This window comes from Nerophis lumbriciformis, linkage group LG35, assembly GCF_033978685.3.
Source record: "Nerophis lumbriciformis linkage group LG35, RoL_Nlum_v2.1, whole genome shotgun sequence".
NCBI lineage: Eukaryota > Metazoa > Chordata > Actinopteri > Syngnathiformes > Syngnathidae > Nerophis > Nerophis lumbriciformis.
In genome coordinates, this window is record NC_084582.2 from 8,647,501 (window position 1) to 8,664,924 (window position 17,424).

At 41.5% G+C, this 17,424-nt stretch overlaps 1 protein-coding gene across 2 annotated transcripts in view; it reads right to left on the minus strand.

The window, feature by feature from the left end:
* LOC133575398 (PDZ and LIM domain protein 7-like) overlaps positions 1 to 17,424 on the minus strand; it is an 84,485-nt gene that overhangs the window by 1,151 nt on the left and 65,910 nt on the right. For both annotated transcript variants that reach the window (XM_061928103.2, XM_061928104.2), the window contains exons 6-10: positions 13,344 to 13,396; positions 12,877 to 13,120; positions 10,821 to 11,001; positions 10,550 to 10,670; positions 3,363 to 3,478 (exon numbers count right to left, since the gene is read on the minus strand). In XM_061928103.2, coding sequence (XP_061784087.1) covers positions 3,363 to 3,478; positions 10,550 to 10,670; positions 10,821 to 11,001; positions 12,877 to 13,120; positions 13,344 to 13,396 — 715 coding nt within the window. The remainder of the gene's footprint in view (positions 1 to 3,362; positions 3,479 to 10,549; positions 10,671 to 10,820; positions 11,002 to 12,876; positions 13,121 to 13,343; positions 13,397 to 17,424) is intronic.

Consider the following 17,424-nt stretch of genomic DNA (forward strand, 5'->3'; position numbering starts at 1 on the left):
TTTTCCGCACTATAAGGCGCACCTAAAAACCACAAATTTTCTCAAAAGCTGACAGTGCGCCTTATAACCCGGTGCGCTTTATATATGGATAAATATTAAGATTCATTTTCATAAAGTTTCGGTCTCGCAACTTCGGTAAACAGCCGCCATCTTTTTTCCCGGTAGAACAGGAAGCGCTTCTTCTTCTACGCAAGCAACCGCCAAGGTAAGCACCCGCCCCCATAGAACAGGAAGCGCTTCTTCTTCTACTGTAAGCAACCACCCGCCCCCGCGTAGAAGCAGAAAAAGCGCGCGGATATCACCGTACGTTTCATTTCCTTTGTGTGTTTACATCTGTAAAGACCACAAAATGGCTCCTACTAAGCGACCGGGATCCGGTTCATGAAAAGACGCAATCTCTCCATCCGCACACGGATTACTATTTCACAGCAACTGATATTCCTGTGAACCGCACTGTGGATACAACGGGAGCACGTACGGTGAATATTCGCACCACAGGGAATGAGAAGTCATCCTTCACTGTGGTTCTAGCTTGCCATGCTAATGGCCAGAAACTTCCACCCATGGTGATATTCAAAAGGAAGACCTTGCCAAAAGAGACCTTTCCAGCCGGCGTCATCATAAAAGCTAACTGGAAGGGATGGATGAAGAAAAGATGAGCGAGTGGTTAAGGTAAGTTTAAGTTTACGCGAAGAGGCCGGGTGGCTTTTTTCACGCAGCTCTGTCCATGTTGATATACGTATGTTTGTGATTGCACATTTGCGTACATTTTGGGAGTGAACAGAGTTGTTAGAACGCTGGTTTTTAATATATTATTAAAGTTTGACTGACCTATCTGACTGTTTTTTTGACATTCCTTTAGCGCAGTTAGATGCGGCTTACAACACGGGGCGGCTTATTGGTGGACAAAGTTTTGAAATATGCCGTTCATTGAAGGCGCGGCTTATAACCCAGGGCGCCTTATGGTGCGGAAAATACGGTAATCAGTACGGAGAGTGTAATATTTACTCTATACCAGGGCTTCTTAAGCTTTTTGACCTCAGGGCTCACTCCAATATTACCCCTGAATTAATAACCTTACTACTGATTTAATCAATCAATCAATCAATCAATGTTTATTTATATAGCCCTAAATCACAAGTGTCTCAAAGGGCTGCACAAGCCACAACGACATCCTCGGTACAGAGCCCACATAAGGGCAAGGAAAAACTCACCCCAGTGGGACGTCGATGTGAATGACTATGAGAAACCTTGGAGAGGACCGCATATGTGGGTAACCCCCCCCCTCTAGGGGAGACCGAATGCAATGGATGTCGAGTGGGTGGATTTAAATCGGAAGCCCACCTCAACCTCCTCATGCTCTCTCAGGGAGAGCATGTCCCAAATTCCAAGCTGCTGTTTTGAGGCATGTTAAAAAAAAAATAATGCACTTTGTGACTTCAATAATAAATATGGCAGTGCCATGTTGGCCTTTTTTTTTCCATAACTTGAGTTGATTTATTTTGGAAAACCTTGTTACATTGTTTAGTGCATCCAGAAAATTAGGCATAATAACGTGTTAATTCCACGACTGTATATATCGGTTTCGGTTGATATCGGAATCGGTAATTAAGAGTTGGACAATATCGGAATATCGGCAAAAAAGACATTATCGGACATCTCTAATGCAAATATCTTAGAAAACATTTCCCATTTGGCAACCCTATCCTGTAGCCACGCCCCATGGGGGGGTAATATGCTTCCGGTGTTGTTACCTCTGTTTATACCCATCACGTCAAAAATATACCTTCTCGCTGGCTAATAATAAATACTCTAGAACAGGGGTGCTCACACTTTTTCTGCAGGCGAGCTACTTTTCAATTGATCAAGTCGTGGGGATCTACCTCATTCATATATATAATTTATATTTACTTATTTATGAAATATATGTTTTTGTTAACAAGTTAAAGGTGTTTAATGATAATGCAAGCATGTTTAACACATAAAGTTAATATTGTTAATACATTAAAGGTGTTTAATGATAATACAAGTATGTTTAATACATATAGTTAATATTGTTAACAAGTTAAAGGTGGTTAAAAATAATACAAGCATGTTTAACACAAATAGTTAATATTGTTAACAACTTAAAGGTGGTTAAAGATAAAACAAGCATGTTTAACACATATAGTTAATATTGTTAACAACTTAAAGGTGGTTTAAGATAATACAAGCATGTTTAACACATATAGATTCCTTTCTTTCATGAAGACAAGAATATAAGTTGGTGTATTACCTGATTCTGATGACTTGCATTGATTGGAATCAGACAGTGGTGATGATAACGTCCGCATTTTCGAATGGAGGAGAAAAAAAGTCCTCCTTTCTGTCCAATACCACATGAAAGTGGTTGGTTTTTGGCATCTTATTTGTCCAGCTTCCGTACTCCTCTGTATACACTTTACAAGAAATACATTGTCGGCAAACTCCGTAGCTTGCTAGCTTGTGCACGCCAGCTTTCTGAGACTCTTATTTTGGTAGCGCAGGCAGGATGAAGCAGAGCTTTTATTGTGCCACTGTGCAGTCGGTCTTTGGAGTTTTGACGACAGGTACGGCGCCAGAGTCTGTTGAAATAAAGTGTTTTTCGCCTTCCAGTCGGTAATTTTAATGAGCTGGCAGCAGCCAGCGTCATCTCAGAAGACCCTCGGGTGCCGTGAATGTCAATCAAGTAACGTCATAGTGAAGATTTATGATCGCTCATTTTTAGGACTATTTTTTTAATGCCTGGCTGGTGATCGACTGACACACCCTCCGAGATCGACCGGTAGATCACGATCGACGTAATGAGCACCCCTGCTCTAGAACTACAACTGGTTCAGAATTAACAGTGTTGGGATTGTAATCATCCAGATGTGATTAGCAGCTAAGTAGACAGCCGTCAACGTTGTGGCTCGGAGAGCGAACGCAGGCGACAGGTTGATCGCCTCAGCGTGGCGTTCAGGCAATAGGAACAAGCGAGTACCTGCAGCTGAGGCAAGCATATCATTACGTCAAGATAATGGCACTAGCATTTACTTAATTTAAGAGTATTTTTCAACATATTGCGCAAAAAGGTTTCTTTTTTTCCTACTTGTTATTAGTGAGAATATACTTATATTAAGGTATTTTTGGGTTCATTGCGGTTAGCTAATTTTATTTTATTTTGGAAAGTCTTGACAAGCCGAATTTTCTTGTTCTATTGGCAGATAATGTTGCTTAGTTCAAATAAAATACCCCTCATTTTTGTATTTTTTTTTTTTTTTCTTGTTTTTGAACACTGACTTTTTGCAGTGTCGATGTTACAGTGTGAGAGAAAAAGATCTACTTCAACAAGAATGACTTACAGCACAGACGAAGCATGAATCGTGCCAGCTGTAGCCCAAAGCTTCCAGAAAGCGATCCCCGGCATCGATCTTGAAGTCGCAGCCGTGACATTTGGTTCCAAACATCTTTTCATAATCTGAAAACAGAAAGAAAGAGGAGGTGGCAGGCAGACTTTTAGAGGGTAAGAAGGTTTCTATGACTTTCTAAGAGGTCCTCATCACCTTATTTCTACACCACTCGACCATCACACTTGGTTCTTTTGCGCTGCTTTCATCCTCTGGACAAGTGCCCGCTTGATGAAGACTACACTCCGAGTCGTTTTTACACTTAAGCGCTTTTGTTCAGTCACCGAGGGAGGATTAAGGCAGAAGGCGAGCTGGATTGGTTCATCATGGTGACTCTGTGCAAAGTCGTCTACCGTTACGACACAAGAGCTGCACCATCCCTTAAAAGAGGCCGAGTCAGCGCAGCTGCACTAAAAGGTATTAAACGTTCTACGTGAGCAACATGAGGGCTGCCATTAAGCAGCATGCCAGCTAAATCAGAGAAGATTTATTACACAAACAGACCAGAGTGTCAGGATTTGCTCCTGAGAGGTTTTACTTGTGTCTGTGTTTTCCAATGCTGGTTTAGTTCCTGTCTAGCGCTCTCATTTTTGTTCTATTTCTCGTTTAGTGTTGCGCCCTTCAGTGACTTTACCACCGCTCCTGAGCGCCATTCTCCTCACCTGCGTTAGTGATCAGCAGTGTTGGGACTAATGCTTTACAAAGTAACACGTTACTGTAACGCCGTTACTTTCAGCGGTAAATACCGTATTTTTCGGACTATAAGTCGCAGTTTTTTTCATAGTTTGGCCGGGGGTGCGACTTATACTCAGGAGCGACTTGTGTGTGAAATTATTAACACATTACCGTAAAATATCAAATAATATTATTTAGCTCATTCACGTAAGAGACTAGACGTATAAGATTTCATGGGATTTAGCGATTAGGAGTGACAGATTGTTTGGTAAACGTATAGCATGTTCTATATGTTATAGTTATTTGAATGACTCTTACCATAATATGTTACGTTAACATTCCAGGCACGTTCTCAGTTGGTTATTTATGCCTCATATAACGTACACTTATTCAGCCTGTTGTTCACTATTCTTTATTTATTTTAAATTGCCTTTCAAATGTCTATTCTTGGTGTTGGGTTTTATCAAATAAATTTCCCCCAAAAATGCGACTTATACTCCAGTGTTTTTTTTCCTTCTTTATTATGCATTTTCGGCCGGTGCGACTTATACTCTGGAGCGACTTATACTCCGAAAAATACGGTATTAATCTAACGCGTTATTTTTTTATATTCAGTAACTCAGTTACCGTTACTACATGATGCGTTACTGCGTTATTTTACGTTATTTTTTATGTAGTATCAGCTAGAAACTGAGAAGATCTGAGTGTGTTTTATTGGAGAGATGCAGAAGAGGCGACGGAGAAGAGGCGCGCTCTGTGTGTCTGTGTGTGTGTGTGTGTGTGTGTGTGTGTGTGTGTGTGTGTGTGTGTGTGTGTGTGTGTGTGTGTGTGTGTGTTTATTAACAAGACACCATGGCAAAGCCGAAGCCGAGTTTCTTAACATGGAGATATTCTCACTACTTTTCTTTTGTCGAGCACAAAGGAAAGAACATTTTAGTTAAATGTAAGTTGTGTCTTGGATCAAAGATCCTATCTACTACCCAAGGCAGCAATTCAAATCTGCTGAAACAGCTACAAAAGCAACATGCTTCCATGAAGCTAGTAAAGGGAGACACACTTCACCTCCTAAGCAACAGCGGCTGGATTTTAACGAGGCACTGCTAGCCAGGACAACATTGATAGAACCATTGCAGCGTGTGTGCTAGAAGACATGCAGGCTATTTCTACAGTGGAGTCACCCGCTTTCAGGCAGCTAATTAGCACGATACCGGGCGTCAAATGGCACCTGGACAGTGAGTACATAAAAATGGAAAGCGAGCTAAAGAAGACACTCCAAACTCTGCCTCTGCTCATCATTCAGCACTGAAGGTACACACACTCTGTCAATTCTCTTATATACTCTTTCATTCTAGACTTCTAGAGCAGTGGTTCTTAACCTTGTTGGAGGTACCGAACCCCACCAGTTTCATATGCGCATTCACCGAACACTTCTTTAGTGAAAATAAAATGTTATTTTTTTCAAATTCAAGACAAAGTTACAATATATGTGTGGAGGGGGGCGTGGTCGGCGCGCTTGCTGCAGGAGCGGGGTGTGCCAGGGCCGGCTTTGGAACACAGCTGACAGGTGATTAGATTGCCCAGCTGGGTATAGTTGTCTAATCACCTGTTATTCTTATCAGTAGCGGCCGGGAGCAGGAGGGAGCAGGAGGAAGAGGAGGGCTTGGAGAGACGGAAGCACGCGGAACACGGAGGAGTGGACTGAAAAGTCGAGTGTCGTGCTAGATCTTTAATGAAAAATAACACTTTGTTAAACCCGGAACGCCGGTCTCCGGCTCACGTGTGTGATCAGCAAGAACCCACTGGGAGGCAACCTCCACAATATGTTTTTTGACTGGTGCACAAAATGAACCGTGCATGAACATCACCTTGTTCAAAGAACAAAACCAACACAGTGCATAAACTCACAACAAATTACACACCTGCAAATCAGACGGAAAATTAGAGGGAACATCGTTCGGGGGTATTCATAATACGCCGATAGGGAGAAGTTTTTATGTACACGATGAGTCGGGTGTGTCTTGACCTCCACGGCGGAGGCTCCGCCGAAACCCTAGGGTTCGATCGAACCCAGGTTAAGAACCACTGTTCTAGAGTGTTTGATTATCACATCACTCTAAATATATAGACTATAAAGTTCACAAACATAAAGAGGGATGCTAGTGGGCCAGGCCAATCTTTCCTTATCTCTAAACTAAAACTGGGGAAATATGTAGAGTGTTCTGGGCTTCAGACATGATTTTATTTCATAATTCCTTGAGAGAAAAAAACGCCTGGTTAGGCTTTGTGTATGTAGTGTGTGCCTTCCTTGGTTTACAGCCGTGTTGTTATTATGCTGTTTGTTACTTATGTATGTTATGTTGCAGCTATTTAAAATAATTTTGTCAATTTGTTCTGGCCTGAAACAAATTGGCCTTTTGAAACATGTCTTTGTCTTTGTGTGTTGTATGTAGACCACATTGCTTAGCAGAGGTCAGTGATGCAAATGCATGTCAAGTTAATCAACAGATTGTATTATTCTCCAGTGCAATAACAGTACTGAAATGAAGGCTAAAACGGCATTAAAGGGGGCCTTAAAAGAAACAACAATAAAAAAAAGAATATATAAGTAACTAAATAGTTACTTTTCACAGTAACGCATTCATTTTTTGGTGTAAGTAACAGAGTTACTTTTGAAATAAAGTAACTAGTAACTGTAACTAGTTATGGGTTTTCAGTAACTAACCCAACACTGGTGATCAGGAGACCCACCTGCTTGTGATCACTAATCAGAGGCGTTTATATAACAGCCTCACTGTCCAGTTGGATCGTCAGTTAACGTTGGTGTCATGTTTGTTTCACATTTGCTTTGCTCATGCTATGCCTTGCTCAGGACATGATGCATTGCTTCATGTGTACCTGTTGCACTAGTGATGCTAGTTAAAGACATTCTTACCCGTACGTCGTCCGATGTAATGCGCAACCGTGACACAGAGCGCATAAAAATATGCCAACAGAGTACTGAGCGACTGCAGTTCATGCACACGCATTCATGACGCAGACTAATAATAGAGTTTAGCTTGATATTTTAAAAATATACATGGAAATAATTCCTGCAGGCTGGATATTTTCCTCCAAAACACAGCTGCACGTGAATGTCACTGCACCTAATGTGGCGTGACATCCTTTTAAAGAGCACAAAGAGTGCAAATTCTTTAGTCACAAGTTGTGACAGAGGCTGCTGCCCTTGTTTGCGTGCTTGAAGCCATTAGCAGATTTGCACAAGACAAAATGTGTCAGATATGTTCTCATGCTAGGATTTCTCAGTCAAATATTCTCTCCATATAAACAATATACTGCAATACTGTATTAAATGTGCTGTTCAAGCAAGTAACACTATGTGTTAACTAAGTTTCTGTGTGCTTTTTCTGCTTCTTTTGTGTGTGCAGTCAACGTTTATTTCAGGGCTGTCAAAGCTAAAGTCATCCATCCATCCATCTTCTTCCGCTTATCCGAGGTTGGGTTGCGGGGGCAGCAGCCTAAGCAGGGAAGCCCAGACTTCCCTCTCCCCAGCCACTTCGTCCAGCTCTTCCCGAGGGATCCCGAGGCGTTCCCAGGCCAGCCGGGAGACATAGTCTTCCCAACGTGTCCTGGTCTTCCCCGTGGCCTCTTACCAGTCGGACGTGCCCTAAACACCTCCTAAGGGAGGCGTTCGGGTGGCATCCTGACCATATGCCCGAACCACCTCATCTGGCTCCTCTCGATGTGGAGGAGTAGTGGCTTTACTTTGAGCTTCATCCGGATTACAGAGCTTCTTACCCTATCTCTAAGGGAGAGCCCCGCCACCCGGCGGAGGAAACTCATTTCGGCCGCTTGTACCCATGATCTTGTCCTTTCGGTCATAACCCAAAGCTCATGACCATAGGTGAGGATGGGAACATAGATCGACCGGTAAATTGAGAGCTTTGCCTTCCGGCTCAGCTCCTTCTTCACCACAACGGATCGATACAGCGTCCGCATTACTGAAGACGCCGCACCGATCTGCCTGTCGATCTCACGATCCACTCTTCCCTCACTCGTGAACAAGACTCCAATGTACATGAACTCCTCCACTTGGGGCAGGGTCTCCTCCCCAACCCGGAGATGGCACTCCACCCTTTCGCGGGCGAGAACCATGGACTCGGACTTGGAGGTGCTGATTCTCATCCCAGTCGCTTCACACTCAGCTGCGAACCGATCCAGTGAGAGCTGAAGATCCTGGCCAGATGAAGCCATCAGAACCACATCATCTGCAAAAAGCAGAGACCTAATCCTGGAGCCACCAAACCGGATCCCGTCAACGCCCTGACTGCGCCTAGAAATTCTGTCCATAAAAGTTATGAACAGAATCGGTGACAAAGGGCAGCCTTGCCGGAGTCCAACCCACACTGGAAACGTGTCCGACTTACTGCCGGCAATGCGGACCAAGCTCTGACACTGATCACACAAGGAGCGAACCGCCACAATCAGACAGTCCGATACCACATACACTCTGAGCACTCTCCACAGGACTTCCCGAGGGACACGGTCGAATGCCTTCTCCAAGTCCACAAAGCACATGTAGACTGGTTGGGCAAACTCCCATGCACCCTCAAGGACCCTGCCGAGAGTATAGAGCTGGTCCACAGTTCCACGACCAGGACGAAAACCACACTGTTCCTCCTGGATCCGAGCTTCGACTATCCGGCGTAGCCTCCTCTCCAGTACACCTGAATAGACCTTACCGGGAAGGCTGAGGAGTGTGATCCCACGATAGTTGGAACACACCCTCCGGTTCCCCTTCTTAAAGAGAGGAACCACCACCCTGGTCTGCCAATTCAGAGGTACCGCCCCCGATGTCCACGCGATGCTGCAGAGTCTTGTCAACCAAGACAGCCCCACAGCATCCAGAGCCTTAAGGAACTCCGAGCGGATCTCATCCACCCCCGGGGCCTTGCCACTGTGGAGCTTTTTAACTACCTCAGCAACCTCAGCCCCAGCTAAAGCGCTTACGTTAATTTCTTATAACGGCACTATTTTTTTTTGATGTGCCGCTAACTTGCCAGGGTTGATGTGTGACCGTGGGTCCTAACTAAAAAAGCGTGAAAAAATTACCGGCGGCGTAGCCACAAGCGGGAAAAAACACCGAGCATGAAGACTGAGGAAGCACCCCGGCGACACACACAGCCAAGTATATTTGAGAGAGTATGTTTGTGTGTTTTGTTTTGAACTGTTTAAAAGGCATGTTTAACAAACAAATATTTGCATAGCAAACGAATTGTCCTGTCCCATGTTGATAATATTAACAAAACGTATTAAATTAAAAAAAACTTCTGTGAATTATGAGTTAACTACAGACAAAATGTAATTAATTGTGATTAAATATTATCATTGTGTGACAGCCCTAATTAAATTAAGCAGGCTATTACAAGAATATTATGGCATGTTAGGGTTAGCTGGGTTCGTTGCAGTTTCTCTCCTGTTTTGTATTGAATGATATCGCTATAAGCCGTCTAGTAAAGTAAAGTTTTATTCTTCGGTCAATGGTCAACAAAATAAACATACAGTTGTACATTCATAGATTGAAAATGAAAATGTTGCAGACCAAAAGGGTTTAGGCTGAAGTTGAACACTTATAGCGCCTAACCCTATAAACAATGTCAAGTACAAGATGAACTTCCGAAAATTATGAAATGTCTTTTGTACAACATATTATAAATACACATTATACACAATATGAACACCGTTCAATTATATACACAGTAAAGGCATGTGAAATATCCTTATACGTGTGTTAAACCTTTGTACCAATTTATATACTATATACAAACAATTATACTTCCATTATTATTTATATCCCACATTTAGTATTTTAATTAACATTGATCATAGTATTAACTACTGTGTTGATTCAAGAGTGATATATTTTTCCAAGACATTGGTCTTAAAGTGTTTTTTACACCGGGAGTTATGCAAGGATAAGAAATTATAATAAAAATGGGAAACATCCATCCATTTTCTGCCGCTTGTCCCTTTTAGGGTCGCGAAGGGTGCTGGAGCCTAGCTCAGCTGCATTCGGGCGGGAGGCGGGGTACACCCTGGACAAGTCGCCACCTCATCGCAGGGCCAACACAGATAAGACAACATTCCCACTCACATTCACACACTAGGGCTAATTAATCATTTATAATATATTAATATGAATTATAATATAAAAAGCTTAAATTATTAAGCTATTTTGCGGTACTAGTTTTGTTTTTCCTTCCCTCAAATCATCTTCCAAAAGCCATATGAATATTGGTCTTTGTCCTCTACGCGTTGAAGTCATGTTTAGACTCATGAGTCCAATTTCCACACATGAGATCAACTCACAGAACAAGAGGAAAACGTCGTGTTTTTTAACCTTATAACATCACTTTCCATTTGTATGCATGCTGCTAAGCCTTAATGGCGAGTGCACTGTGGATCGTCACCTCTCTCGCAGTAAGGTTCTCCCTCCTCCATGTAGAAGGCCTGGTTCCTAATAGGAGTCTTGCAGGCTGCACACTTGAAACACTGAACGTGGTAGGTCATCTTCAGGGCGTGCATGATTTCCTGATGAAGCACAACAAGCTTGTAAATCTTTTATTAACACCTCAGCGACAGCATGCATGCCTTTACATCTTTGAGGGCCTCTTTAAAACAGCAGCACCTGCTAAGATGTTAGGTTTTAAGATTAGGAAAGAGCCAGCTCTGTTCTCTTACCCCAGTGATCTTCTTTTTGCACTTTGCACAGTTTGGTGCGTAGCGGTTATCGTGGCACTTGGTGCAGAAGACAGAACCTCTCTCCTCAAAGAAGCCGCCTTCCTCCAGGACCACCTTGCACTGCGAACATGTGAACTCCTCAGGGTGCCAAGAGCGTCCCAAGGCCACCAGGTAGCGACCCCTGAAGGACATGACAGGAAACATGGGAAGTGAAGCTTTCCCTTTTGGGGAAATAATACCAAACACTGGAAATCTTTTAGTAAGCATCTGAAAGGGCTTTATAAATTAATTGCTGCAAACAATCACACTGCAAAAAGTCAGTGTTCAAAAACAAGAAAAAAATATATACTAAAATTAGGGGTATTTTATTTGAACTAAGCAAAATTATCTGCCAGTAGAACAAGAAAATTCAGCTTGTCAAGACTTTCCAAAACAAATAAAATTAGCTAACCTCAATGAACCCAAAAATACCTTAAAATAAGTATATTCTCACTAATAACAAGTGCACTTGTCTTGGTAGAAAAAAAGAGAACTTTTTGCTCAATATGTTGAAAAATATTCTTAAATTAAGTAAATGCTAGTGCCATTATCTTGACATAATGATATGCGCTCGGCATCATGATTTTGTTTTCAGAAATTATTACTTTAAAAAAGTAGTTTTATACTTGTGAGTGTTAATGACACAGCTTTGCAACAGTTGATATTCTAGTTTCAAGCATGCTGTACTCAATATAGGTCATACAATCTCAGCAACAAGCTGTAATATCTTACTGAGATCATTTAGGACAAAAAGCCCTTAAAACAAGTAAAACACTCTAACATAAAATCTGCTTAGTGAGAAGAATTATCTTATCAGACAGAAAATAAGCAAAGATCACCCTTATTTGAGATATTTAATCTTACTTAGATTTCAGTTTTTTGTATCCCACAATGCCACGGGACACCTACTGGATAGTTATATGGTATTCCAGTGGGTAAATTGAAGAAAGTCTGTTATAGTTATTCTACCTAGTGGAGAATAATTCCAATTCCAATTGAAATGTGTAACAATACGTACTAATATGCCATATTTGGGATATTGTCGTTATTGTGAGCCATGTATCGTGAGGTACCGTAAGATTCCCAGCTGTACCCTCAAGTACTGTAATGAACACCAAAAAAAACTACCTCGGTAAGTTACACACCAAGAAAACTACACTACTTTCTGTTTGATATGCTTTTAATAATAGCATTTTATCAGACAATTAGTCATGATTTATTTTTAAAATTTGCAACTGGAAATGGAATACAGTTTCCACGGAGCAATCTAATAGACGCAGCAATGTAGGTAAACAGAATTTCTCAAAGGATTTTTCATAATAATATAACAAATTGCTAGGTAAAATTCATAGGGTTAATTCACAAATGCCCCAGAAGCCAAAGAAAAACGGCATATACAAATCATGATTACGAGACAGTTTGAATGGCAAACCATAGGGCAGTTTGTTACGGTCTGAATTGAGTGATGTTGGTCCAGACCGCAGGAGACAGAGAGAGCAGGCAAAGTGAAGGTAAAAACCCTTTTATTAGGGAGAACACCGCAAAAAAGTGCAGCAGGGGAGTGTACTAAAAGCAACAAAGTACAGGAAGCAGGGGCAAAGCTATGCAGCAGGTTTAGGTACAAAGCAAAAGGATCCAGCACTGTCCAGAGGATAGGGATGGTATAAGATCTGACATCAACAGCTGTGTCGTCTGATTGCCAATCAGAAAACAATCAGAGGAAAAATAATGCAAAATACAGAAAACTAATAATACATTTTAAACTGTTATGTGAGAACATGACACACTTTATGTATATAAATGTGATATATTTCTGTTTTAACTATGAAAATAGTACTTAAAAAAGAAATAATCATTTTAATAAGTATTTCCCTTTAAAAAGTGTGAGAGTGATCACTACAAATGTACAGAAAGCTAATGTATCCCAGAGGTGTCATATACTCAATAAAAATTATATTACCTTCGCCTTTATTGTCAGGTACAGTATTTTTTTTTTTTTACATAAAAAATGTCTTACCTGATTATTTTGTTGCAGGCGCCACACACAGGGGTCCTCCCGCTGTCTCCGGGCGCCTGCTGCGCTGCCTGAAGGATAGAGCTGCGGTTCTGCATGGGTGTCGGCTGAACGGGCTGCTGGTGCTGCGTCACCACTGTGCTCGTCTTGTCTGGACGAAAGCGATCTGCAAAATGTTGGTCTGTCACCCATGGAGGTCGAGAGGAAGGAGCTGGGGCGCCAACTGCTGCAGACGCAGTCTTGGATCCTGTGTTTTGAAATGAAAGCCCACCATGATTTGTACTGAACTGTGACGTTGGACACTTTCACTAAATTAGAGGCGGGTGGGTGAATATATACAGCCTCTCTCCAGATGTCCAATGTGACACTTTGATGAGTTGATGTTGATCCTCATGCATGGACACTTAATAAAAAATGTATTAGCACATCCTGCGTGCTGCTATAACGCATCAGCAGGAGCAGAAACTCACCATCTGGTTTATTGGCTGTCTGGGCCTTGGCAGGTGACGGAGTTGGCTCAAGGCTGTGGGGTGAAGATGATTCATTAGAAAAAAGTAAACAGCACTCAGTAACAATGAATGTCATGCTTGTTTGGATATTTCCATATGCCGTGTTGGCCACATATTACCTTTAAAGTGTGTGTTATCCTAAATATTAAATATAAATCGAGTAAATCAGAAGAAAACAATGGGTGTCATTTACCAAAAACCCTTCTCATGCACTTAATCAAGAAGATGATGCTTTTCAACATAAATCCATTCATTTTACAGTGGCAAATTGGCAATATATTGCAGCATTTAGATAATCATATATTCATCATGTCAATATATTACTGGTTATTTTACAATCAATTAGGTTTGACACCGCTGCCAACACTCCCGATTTTTCCGGGAGACTCCCGAATTTCAGTGCCCCTCCCGAAAATCTCCCGGGGCAACCATTCTCCCGAATTTCTCCCGATTTCCACCCGCACAGCAATATTGAGGGCGTGCCGTGATGGCACTGCCTTTAGCGTCTTCTAAAACCTGTCGTCGCGCCCGCTTTTTCACCATACAAACAGCGTGCCGGCCCTGACACGTTGTATGCGGCTTCTGCAGACACTCGCAAGTGAATGCAAGACATACTTGATCAATAGCCATACATGTCACACTGAGGGTGGCCGTATAAACAACTTTAACACTGTTACAAATATGCGCCACACTGTGAACCCACACCAAACAAGAATGACAAACATTTCGGGAGAACATCCGCACCGTAACACAACAGAACAAATACCCAGAATCCTTTGCAGCCTTAACTCTTCCGGGCTACAATATACACCCCCGCTACCACCAACCCCCCATCTCCCTAATTCGGAGGTCTCAAGGTTGGCAAGTATGGTCCCGTGTCTTCAAATGGGAAACAGGAACCTATGCATGTAGAATTATACAGTATTTATGGACAGGTAGATCAAGCATACAGTATACATTCAGGAATGTGTGGAGCACGACATTACTTCTGACACCAGTTCTGAGCCATACCACCAAATTGTTGCAATTTGCATCCTCAAGTAATAAAATGCATAAATTCACGATAAAATTAATTTTAAATTAAAAACTTTTATTAGGAAAGTGTCCTCCACGTTGATCTGATGGCATATTTATAAAATACAATTTAAAGGATTAATTCAAACTACCTCGAATCGTGGAAAAAGAGCATTTGTTGCCCGTCTTGACGTCCTAAAATTACACTTCAACATTAAAATAAAACTATCTAAATCCTACAGAAATATTATAGTTTGTGCATATTTGTTAAAATCTCATCACACTCCTGTTACTTAAATTATTTGTTTGCTTTTGAAATAAAAACAATTGTGGAACCACTGCAATGGCTAAGAGTCCACATGCTATTAGCATACCGTATTTTTGGGACTATAAGTCGCAGTTTTTTTCATAGTTTGGCCGGGGTTGCGATTTATACTCAGGAGCGAATTATGTGTGAAATTATTAACACATTACCGTAAAATATCAAATAATATTATTTAGCTCATTCACGTAAGAGACTAGACGTATAAGATTTCATGGGATTTAGCGATTAGGAGTGACAGATTGTTTGGTAAACATATAGCATGTTCTATATGTTATAGTTATTTGAATGACTCTTACCATAATATGTTACGTTAACATACCAGGCACGTTCTCAGTTGGTTATTTATGCCTCATATAACGTACACTTATTCAGCCTGTTCACTATTCTTTATTTATTTTAAATTGCCTTTCAAATGTCTATTCTTGGAGTTGGGTTTTCTCAAATAAATTTCCCCCAAAAATGCGACTTATACTCCAGTGCGACTTATATATGTTTTTTTCCTTCTTTATGGACGGCGTGGCGCAGTGGAAGAATGGCCGTGCGCGACCCGAGGGTCCCTGGTTCAATCCCCACCTAGTACCAACCTCGTCATGTCCGTTGTGTCCTGAGCAAGACACTTCACCCTTGCTCCTGATGGGTGCTGGTTAGCGCCTTGCATGGCAGCTCCCTCCATCAGTGTGTGAATGTGTGTGTGAATGGGTAAATGTGGAAGTAGTGTCAAAGCGCTTTGAGTACCTTGAAGGTAGAAAAGCGCTATACAAGTACAACCCATTTATCATTTATCATTTATTTATTATGCATTTTCGGCCGGTGCGACTTATACTCCGAAAAATACGGTAGTCGATATTTCAAGTAAGACTGTGGGGGGTTAAAATCTCATCACACTCCTGTTACTTAAATGATTTGTTTGCTTTTGAAATAAAAAACAATTGTGGAATCACTGCAATGGCTAAGGGTCCACATGCAATTAGCGTACCGTATTTTTCGGACTATAAGTCGCAGTTTTTTTCATAGTTTGGCCGGGGGTGCGACTTATACTCAGGAGCGACTTATGTGTGAAATTATTAACACATTACCGTAAAATATCAAACAATATTATTTAGCTCAGTCACGTAAGAGACTAGACGTATAAGATTTTATCGGATTTAGCGATTAGGAGTGACAGATTGTTTGGTAAACGTATAGCATGTTCTATATGTTATAGTTATTTGAATGACTCTTACCATAATATGTTACGTTAACATACCAGGCACGTTCTCAGTTGGTTATTTATGCCTCATATAACGTACACTTATTCAGCCTGTTGTTCACTATTCTTTATTTATTTTAAATTCTTGGTGTTGGGTTTTATCAAGTAAATTTCCCCAAAAAATGTGACTTATACTCCAGTGCTACTTATATATCGTTTTTCCCTTCTTTATTATGCATTTTCGGCCGGTGCGACTTGTACTCCGGAGCGACTTATACTCCGAAAAATACAGTAATTGCCATGTAGCTATATTTCATTTATTTGCTAATTCTATGCCAAAAACTCCATCCTGTTACTTTCAGTCATCTTAGCCATAGAAAACAAAAATGTTGGCTGAAAGGAGCCACGACACATTTTGAGTGGGGATGTTGCCACTGCTTATTTTACGTGATAACCATTGCCTAATAATGACTTTAAATGCCGATCCCAAATGCAGGTCCCCTCTGGCTGACACTGTATTTATCTTTAAATATGTATTTATTCGATTGATAAGTAACAAATAATACAGGCAATACGAAACTTCCCCACCCCCAGTAAACACAAAACAACCCCTTGTCCCCCCCGTCCTACATTTTCTTGCTACAAATTAGTCCAAGTGGGTGGCAATACGCAGCCTTCCTTTCACTGCAAGCATCCATTCATCCATTTCCTACCGCTTAGGGTCGCGGGGCAGCGGCTGGAGCCTATCCCAGCTGCATTCGGGCGGAAGGCAATGTACACCTTGGACAAGACGCCACCTCATCCCAGGGCCAACACACTCACATTCACACACTCGGGCCAATTTAGTGTTGCCAATTAGCCAATACGGACAAACATAAACATAAACGAACTAACGGAACAAAACAACATACAGAGGAGCAGCACTGTCAATGAGTCAAAACAGAGCTCAGAAAGCAATGAAGTGTGGTAAAAGGACAATTTGGCCTGGAGTGCATTTAATTTAGCTATGTAACTAATCATACAGCCCCAGGCAGAATATCTTTTGGGGTCTACCCCTGAGATTAGATTTAATTTTCTAAAGATATAAGTGTAGCAGGAGGTCCCTAAACAACAGGCTTTGGGGGAAACCCGTGACTTCCACTCCAGCAAAATCCAATGATGTGTTAATAAGAATGCAAAGGCGAGAATGTCTTCTTAATTGTTTGGGAGTTTGGCAATATTCCAAAAATTCTCAGTTCTCTGCAAGGCGTCAACTTCAATTTAGTGCATCTGCAAGATGTTTAAAAGTATTATACACTGTATCTATTTTTATTCCCCCGGCTAACAAGCGGCTGACAGCTAATGATGTGTCTCCATACACAGTGTGGAGCCATTCCCCTAAGCTAATAATAATCACCTTCATTACGGCAAATAAACTGCATTTCTTAGAATCTTATATCACCGGAGGATGAGGCTAAACATGATACACGACAAGAGAAAGTCGGGAGCAAGGCAGGCATGGTGATGGCAAAGCT